The sequence below is a fragment of the Psittacula echo genome (assembly GCF_963264785.1).
Source record: "Psittacula echo genome assembly, chromosome: 4".
NCBI lineage: Eukaryota > Metazoa > Chordata > Aves > Psittaciformes > Psittacidae > Psittacula > Psittacula echo.
The window spans coordinates 88,835,931-88,845,009 of NC_137738.1; the positions used below are offsets into that span (position 1 = coordinate 88,835,931).

The following is a 9,079-nucleotide window of genomic DNA, read 5'->3' on the forward strand; positions in this document are numbered from 1 at the left end:
AGATCTTTCTAGATGTCATGGATTTTGATATTGTGTAGGCAACTGAAATATTTACATTTCAGATGATTTCTAAATGATTATTTAATTAATGACTATAAATATTCAGTCTTTTGCTTTCATATATGACACAGACTTGTTAATTTTATTTGCCCTGCAACCAGCCTGTTATCATGTGCTATGTTTACTTCCTTAATGCTTTATCTCAATATATAATCTTCCATCATCAATTTACAGTGCTAGGTAAAAGTGTGTAACAGAGTCCTTAATCAAATTTCTTTCTCTTTAGAATGTGCTGTGGAGGTTTAAATTCTCTCAGCTCAAAGGGTCTTCAGATGATGGGAAAACAAAAGTAAAGCTGCTGTTTCAGAATCTAGACACCAAACAAATTGAGACAAAGGTAAGGAACAGCTTCTTTCTCAGTTTAGTGAAAATTTAAATGGAATAACTATCAAGGCATCAAAAATTCCATTTACTGCTGCACATGCATATGATGAACTTCACAGTGTATATTTTTTCTTGTTTTCTAGAAACTTCACAGTAAACAGAAGTAATGTAGTATTTATAGATTTATTACAGTATTTGTACAAGCCTGTTACTGAATTGTGTTAGGACGCTGTTTTATTGTTTCAGAAAGATTTCTGTGAAGTTCTTTAGTCAACCTATAATAGATACACCTAAAATCTGCTTTTAAAGTGATAAAGGGAAAATAAAATTATTTAAATGCTAAATACATTTTCAAGCTGCTGTATAGTATACATTTTAAACAAATATGAGCTTAAGTTTTAGCAATAAACGAAAAGATTATGTAAACTTTAGTAGCTTAAAAAAAGGAATATTCTTGCGAGAGGCCAAACAATTCTTGTAACCTACTGTTTCTACCATGAAATAAGAGCACTCAATCCTTTTAAGGATCTGTAATTAAGTTGTGGCGGCATCCAGTCACTACTATAGATGACATATTACTGGTGTCTTTTTATTCCTTTCCTCTAGCAATCAAATAAAATTGTGAAACTTAGAATTCAGATTCCCATCTGAATTTTGGCAGTTTCTACTTCAGGACTGTAGTTTGAATCATCATCTGGGGGGTTGGCTGTAATACCTTAATCTGCACTGATTCTGTTCTGTGATGAAAAGATTTGTAAGAAGGAAATCCCTAACCTTCCTTGCTTGCATACAGCAAAAGCAATATGTCTTTCTTTGTACATCTATATTGGTAAATTATTCAGTATTTCATCAGTAAACTTAACCTGAGTTGTCTGTTGGCTCTAGTATAAAAGATATTATATAATATAAATTTTCTATGTAAATTTTCCTGTGAACAAATGTGGGCAGATTTCACAGTAAAAAGTAACCCCATGGTGCAAATCTAATCTTCCTTCCAAATTGCAGAGTCTCAGGAGTGACTAAACCATTTTTGCTAAAATTTTCTTTTAAAAAATAAGCTGTTGTGGAAAACTGGTATGGTTAATAACAGATGAAATATTTTGTATTTGGAAAAGCTGCATATAGCTCATGCACCTGAACACAGGATCCACTACTGAGAAATTACAAGTTGTCTTTATACAAGTAGATATTCTTAGCCTACATGCCATATACCATGAATTTTCAAGGTTGCTTAAAAAAAAGTTAAAAAAAAAAAAGATTAGTACTTCCATGATTGTTATGGACGCTTTATCTCCCCTAGCTAAACTGTAGACACCTGAAAGATAAGACTTTTTTTCCCAAGCATATTTTAATTCAGAATTTCCCTTTTCTTCTCATTTTTGGTTCCTTTTATGCTCTGTAGAAAAAATGGAATTATATTTTAAAAATTGCTTCACCTTGGGAGCAGAGAGATAGTTTGTATATCTTTTTTATTGCACTTGCTCTTTTGCCAGCTTGGGCTAAATATTTCTTTGAAGAAAGAGAGGAAAGAAATCATGGTGGTGCTAGAATATTTTGAGCTATATTAGAACTTCAACTAAATGTTGCTGATCTCGTACACTTCTTGTCTGTTACACATACAACTTAAGAGCCCTGCATATTTATCTGAGTGCATTCAGTATGCTTTCTTCACTGACCTGTAGCCTCAAATCTTCTGGAATTTCAGGGTGGTAGAGTGGTACAATGTGATATATTTTGCAATTAGTCTCTACAACAATTTTGCAGTTAATCCTGTTCTTTCTCAAACAGGTCAGGAGAGTGGTCAAGAAAACTTATTTCTTTTTTAGATTTACTGTATTCATCTGAGAGGATATTTTTTCCATATTAATACTTTTGAGAGATATGGCAAATTGAGGAGAGTGCAAGCAAAGCTCTCTCTTTAGAGTAGCATTAATCTCTAGCATAAATAAACCATAATCTGGCACTCAAGCCCTTCTGTATTTTTATTAACATGGGTTTTGATTGCTACAGTCTGGCAATTTACTACTGAACATCTTGAAATTTTGAAAAACATTTACAAGATGATGTTAAATAAGAGTTAAGATTTCGCCTGCGTGACAGGGTTGGACAGTCTAACTGCTGTTGGAAATCTATTTTAATATTTGCTGGAATGGGTGAATTTAGTTGGCTGCTTTTAGACAATCGTCTCCAGAACAAATTTTCAGACGAGTTTCTCATGCATTAGCAAAGTTTGCATCTGTCAACGTATCATTTAAAAGTGTTTCAGATTTAGCAGTAGATAGTTGCATTTGGAATCACTCAAGCTGAAAGTGGAAAGCCATCTGACTCTTCCAGGTCTCTGTAGAACACTGTTAAAAGGCATAAGTACAATTGGTAGATAGAGTTGCAATTATCTGGCTCTGACTGCTGGCTTCATAGATATGGTTTTTATGCTTGCAGGGTAAGAGCACCATTTTAGCATATTCTTCTCTTTGTGCAAGTGACAGTCAGAAAGAGAAGGCCAAATAAAAGTTTATAGCTGAAGAAGCTTTCATACCATAGCTGATAATTTATCTCTGCATGTTTATAACAGTCTTAGCAAGCTGTGCAATACTAATACATTTGTTCTTCTGAGCCACAGTATGGCAGCCAAACCCTGGTATACTTGCAAGATATAAAACTAAACTTAGAATTTCCTTTTCCAGTTTGAATTCCATGTGGACTGGAACTGAAACATAGATATCTTTGTTCTTTCTCTACAAAAGACATGGTTATCATTTGAATCTGTTTGAAATAAGTGGAATAATACAGTAGTAATAGCTGTGCTTTTGTCAACAACTAATAAACACTGAGGCTTACCAAAGTCCTTAAAGAAGTCATGAAACTCATAGGGCATAATAACACTATCTGTCAGTGTCTTCAGTGCCTTCCTTATCTGCCTGTTATGTGATACAGGCTCATGTCTTGTTCAAATAGTGATTCAACAGCTCTTGGAAGTAATCAATAAAATTAAGTGTGCATGTGGTAATGATACAACAGGTGTGTCAAGCTCTTTATGATATGTAATAAATCCAATTCTCACAGGTGGGTGGGCAAAACAAGAACATATATTTTTCTTACTCTCCTGTGCGCATATAGTGATAGAGGTCAGTGCAGTGTGCACATTTTTTATACTCTCAGTACCAGCAGGCAGTTTTGCAGTCTTGTCCTCCCACTGCTTTAATCCAATCTTTTATGTTCTTCTCTTACTGTCTTCCTTCTAGTGCCTTTGTTGTACTTAGTCCACTTATTAGCATACATAAAGTAAACTGAAATAGCTTTGTTTATTGAAATACTAGACATGCACAGATTCTTCTAAATACAGCAAAAATAAACTGATAATTAAAGAAAAGAGCAGCAATCACAGATAAGGCAAGCAAGCATAAGGGTGGTCTTAGATAATACAAAGCAAATAAAATGATCAGTTAAGCAGTCATCTACATGGCTGGGTATGGAGAGAAATGTAACTTAAAAAAAAAAAAAAAGGAAAAACAACTTTTCAGAGCAATTCATTTGTTTGAAAGAAGTGTCATTGGTGTTATTTTCTAGGAAAAATTCACATTACATTCTAAACCTGAAGAGGTCAAATTTCCACCCTTAAGGCCACATTCCCTTGCTAAAAGACATACTGTTTTCATGTCCTCTGACTATGCAACATTTACATTTTTCCAAGCCAGGCGGCTATCCCTTTCTTTTACCAAATCGTATGTCTAAACTAACCCCCAGTCCTCTTCCGCTTTCCATGTTGTAATACGCATGCATGCCATACCCACCACCAAAATACCCATTCCCTGAGCAATCTGTGTCCTGAGCATTCAAAAATTTGTACCCGAACTTTTGGTTTGGATATATGATTATTCTTCAGCATCTGCACCTGACTAGCAGGTTTCCTGCCTTCAGGATTGTGAAGACAGCCAGCATAGACATCAGACATCCTTCAGATACAAAGCACTGTAGCCTTACCCTCATTTGTGTTCTCCTGGGTTGAATACTACTGTGGTAAGCTACATTTCTGGGTGCTTGTGGTACCTGAAGCCTCAGGTGAACTCCCTCTGTGAAACCACCATAGCTGACCACATCTAACAGAGCCCTGCAAGAGGACACCTCCAGAGATCTTCTCTTTTATGATCCCAGATGATAGCTCACCCCCATGGATAATGTAATATAAAATAGTGAAGAAGTGAGAGAACATGAGAGAAACAAACCAGCTGTTAAAGTGCATGAAGAGTGCTTGCATGCCACCTGTTTGGCTACCAAGCTCTGTAACAGCTTCCAAAACTAGCACCAATCTTGAAAATAACCCCCCTGACTGAGGGACCTGCACTATTAAATGGAGAAAATAAAGTGCTGTCTTCACATAAAACAAAAGTTCAATAATATGGTACTGCTTCTCTTTCAACTGTATGTAGATTATATTTTATAGAAAATATATTATTATTGTTGTTTATGTTATGTATTATAAATTTATTATATGTTATATATTTATTATATAATATACATTATGTATTATGTATTATAGAAAAAGTTCTTTATTGTAAGGGTGATGAGGAACTGGAATGGGTTTCCCAAGGAAGCTGTGAATGCTCCATCCCTGGTGGTGTTCAAGGCCAGGTTGGACAGAGCCTTGGATGACATGGCTTATTGTGAGGTGTCCCTGCCCATGGCAGAGGGGTTGGAACTAGATGATCTTAAGGTCCTTTCCAACCCTAACTATTCTATGATTCTATGATTCTGTTATATTTTGTATTTTTATATTATTATTATATACTGTGAAATCTGACAAAAAAAGAGAGAACTCTACAGTAGGGGCATTGGGAAGAACTGATTGCCAGTAATAAGGCATTCCTGTATTTGCTCTATTCTTATTCTGAAAGTCTTCACATAACATTGTTAGAGTAGTCTGAAATCCTGCCTACATCTGTAGTTACTTCTGATTGCTTATCATGATAAACATGCATAGATTAGAAGTGCATTAATCCAGAGCAGAGAAATGAAAAGCTTTGGGAAAGTCTGTCTTTCTTTGACCATGTTTGGTCACGAGTTGAATGTCAGAACTGAGATGACATTGTTGGATTATATCGTTATTTTGGAGCACATCTAAGACGAACATGAGTGAGTTCATGTTTTAGAATTTACTGGTTTTAAAGATGATAATTCAGGAGGTGTAAACCTTTTACTTGAGCCAAGAACTGATATACTGAGACGTGTTATATCATATTGAGTTATATTTCATTAATAATCATGAGTGTGTACTTCCTTTTAGTTTTATAAAACTCAATGAGAGTTAAATAATGACAGTTTTTTCTTAAAATCTTTATATTAATCATATATTAATATTTACAGTAGACATCTACTGTCTATAAAATACATTTTAAAAAACCTATTCCTATACTTGCTCCATAACTATCAAACAAAATAGGAAAAGCAGATTTTCTTATGCCTCAAAAGAATCAGGATAAAAATTATGTGGGCTTAAATTCCTCAAAGGATTTTAACTGACATTCATGCTTCATTTTTCTTTTACAAAGAGATCTAATTTTGAGTATGAGGCTTACATGATTACTTCAGCAACCAAATGCCAGTTATTAAGTTACCTAAATGCTTAGCTTGATACAAGTTCTCAAGAGATTTTTCTTTTTTTAGTATGATTATTTCTTAATTTGTTGACTAGCAAGTATCCAAAAGCAGAGGTTTAAGAGAGTTTTGCCACTTCTCTCAATGTTACCTTATTTTCTCCTTATTTAACTAGGTATAAATGATACCAAATAGCACATTTTGTTTATTGGTTATATCAGTTTATGCCCCTATTTTTTTTATTAGGATTTAATTAGGGTTGGTTTGTGTTCGAAGTTTTTTTATAACCTTGGAAGTGTCAGTTTGTAATTTAGCAATTTACAATAATCTGGTTTAAATCACTAATTGCTTCAACTGTTGGCATCAAAAATAGCTTTGCATTGTTTCTGACTTCAGATGGTTTTGTTTGGGTTTGTTTGGTTCTTTGAAGGTTGTAGGAAAACCAGTTAACAATTTCTGAGAATTTTTGAAGGGAGGGAAGGGTTATGTTAACACATTCTCAAAGTTGTTTAATTGAGAAATTCTTGAGTTTCTAGGTTCTGGAAGGAGTTAAAATTTGTTTGTCTGATAATAACCCACACAAGACAAATGATTAAATGCACCTAAAAATCTCTGCTTACATATTATTTGCAGGATGTAAGGTCTTAAAGTATAGTTCGCTTAGGCTTCTGTGTGAACTAAACAAACAATATAAAGAGAACAGCTTGCTGCGAAACTTTCTGTGTTCCAAGGCCATCGCATCTGAGGTATTTCCCTGTAGTTTTTGTGGATGTTTTATGGAGAATAAAGACATTTCTAAGGCCTGTAACACCATGGAAAGTGTATATCTTGGGAACTTGTTGAATATCATTCTATTACTCTTATTGTCCAGTAATATTGCTTATTGTTACCTTATGCTGGAGAGAATAGATGGTAACAGAAAATTACATTTTCCTGGGAATAATAAATTTGCTTAGTGGGAAATAAAATCCCTGAGACAATAAATTATATATGCCTGAGGTTGTAAAGAAACTGTGTGCAATTAAAAAAAAAAATAAAATCAATAGAATGTCATTATCATGAACTAGAGCCCTCAAATATTGTCAGGGTATAATGGTTTCTTTCTAACACTCCTTGTTTCTCTTTGCCTTTGCTGCTCCTTGCTTCTTACTTGTTTCTTCTGCTCCCGTGTGGCTCCTTCATCCATTACAGTCTCTCCAGGGGTGTTACCTGCTCTGCCATGGATCATCTCCTAGCACACTGGCTTTGTTGTGAATTTTGGGGACTCTACTGCCCTTTCTTATTCATGTTTTCACAAGGGTGTCATACCTGGGCTGCGGGGTTGACTTATCCATGCTCTGCGGGGGGTGGGTTGGATCCTGCTGGAACCAGCTGTGTCCTCACAGAGGCTCCTGCAGCTCTCCCCCTCCAAAAAGAATAATTTCCCAGTTCTGTCCAATATAGCCTAAAAAAATCATGGCCCACAAATATCACTGAACAATTTAAGACATTTCTTAGCAGTAAACCCACTCTTGCCTAGTAAATACATGGCCTTTGACAGCAAAATAGTGCAAAGGTGAGTTTTTTTCCAGAATATAGTAACCTTGAATTCCAAATATTCTTTTTGAGGCAGTTTTGTTGAGAAGATACTGTAAAATACTGTGATAGGATTCCAGTGAAGTACTGTGAAAGAATTCCAATACTTTGCTTTTTGTTTAAAGGCAAGCAGATGGAGTGTGTCTTGATAAACTACTATTTCAATGTTGTTGGAAGCAAATGTCTTCTCCCTGAACCAAAAATTGTCCCCAGTGTCCCCACAATAGATTTACCAGCTGCAGATTTGCAAATAGTAGTATAATGTAAATTGAGCTTGTTTCTTTTATCATATTGGTTATCGTTGTGTCAGAATATTACTCCATTTCTGTCTGGAGAGATTGGGAAAAAGAAATTTATCTTGTGCACAGAACATGAAATATGTTATAAAAAGTCAAGGGAATCTGAGAACTTGTTAGGAATAACTCTGCCTTTCTTTGTGAATTGAGGCATATGAATTTCATACTCAGCCATATTTCTATATGGAGGCTGTGGTGTGACTTCACCTTAGCTTCTGCCCTGCTTACCTGACTCTCTGTCAGCAGCTGCCAAAACATGCATCCTTCTCCCCTCCCTAGCTGTGATTTGATACTGTGTCATCCCCAAACATTCTTAACTTATTAAATACTTTAAAATATGTTGCAATATTTGAATATTCTTGCAAGTTGAATGCTTTCATTGTCCAAGCAGAGTAAAATGTAAATAATATAGTAGACACAGAGTGAAACTAAATTGACATGTGGCACTGCCAGTGAACAAGGTACAGATGTGCACATTTTATTCTTAAAGCTTAGAGTTCCCTCTAAAGATTCAAATTTTTATTTAAAGTCCAATTGTTGTTTGCTGACTAGTCTGTTCTGTATTTCTGTAAAATGTTTATAAACCTGAATATGAATTCACATTTTCTCTTCCTTTTTTTCCCTTTTACTTCCTCTTTCAGGAGCTTGAATTTCAGGATCTGACAGCAGTTTTACACTGTATTCACTCCTTTATAGCAGCAAAAGTGGCATCTGTGGATCCAGTATTCATAGACAGTCAGAGTATTGCAAGAAAATATATGTACACTAACTAATATTAGATTATATGTTGTGACTATGGAAAATAAATTATTTTCTTAAAGAAAGTAGTTATTTCATTCACAATGTTGCAACTGTGTGATTTTATAAGAAGTCTGTAGTTGTGTTATCTGTAACATTAAGAGTTTCCACAATCCGTTAAACATTTTGAATCTATGAGATAACAAATATTAAGTCAAACTGAATCAGTTTGTCATCTTCAGCATTAATCTAAAATTCTAAGTGAATATTCATTCAATTTTTTTTGTAGTGTCATTTTGATTTCTGCTGTCATGGTCATACATACTCCCCCTTATTAGGTAGAAATGTGGAATAACATTTGAAAAGTGTGTGTCCAAAATTTGGCCTCTAAGTCTGTTTTCAAAAGTGCTGGCCACACAGACAATTTCTACTAGCCTTCACTGTAGAAAAGAACTAATTATTGAAGACAACTGCCATAGGAATAGAGTTTTTAT

At 34.7% G+C, this 9,079-nt stretch overlaps 1 protein-coding gene across 1 annotated transcript in view; it reads left to right on the plus strand.

Moving 5' to 3' along the window:
• Positions 1-8,620, plus strand: part of SNTG2 (syntrophin gamma 2) — a gene marked incomplete at both ends in the record, with an annotated part of 282,638 nt that extends 274,018 nt beyond the window's left edge. The window contains 2 exons of the mRNA XM_080614918.1: positions 287-397; positions 8,489-8,620. Coding sequence (XP_080471044.1) covers positions 287-397; positions 8,489-8,620 — 243 coding nt within the window. The remainder of the gene's footprint in view (positions 1-286; positions 398-8,488) is intronic.
• Between the last annotated feature and the right edge of the window lie 459 nt (positions 8,621-9,079).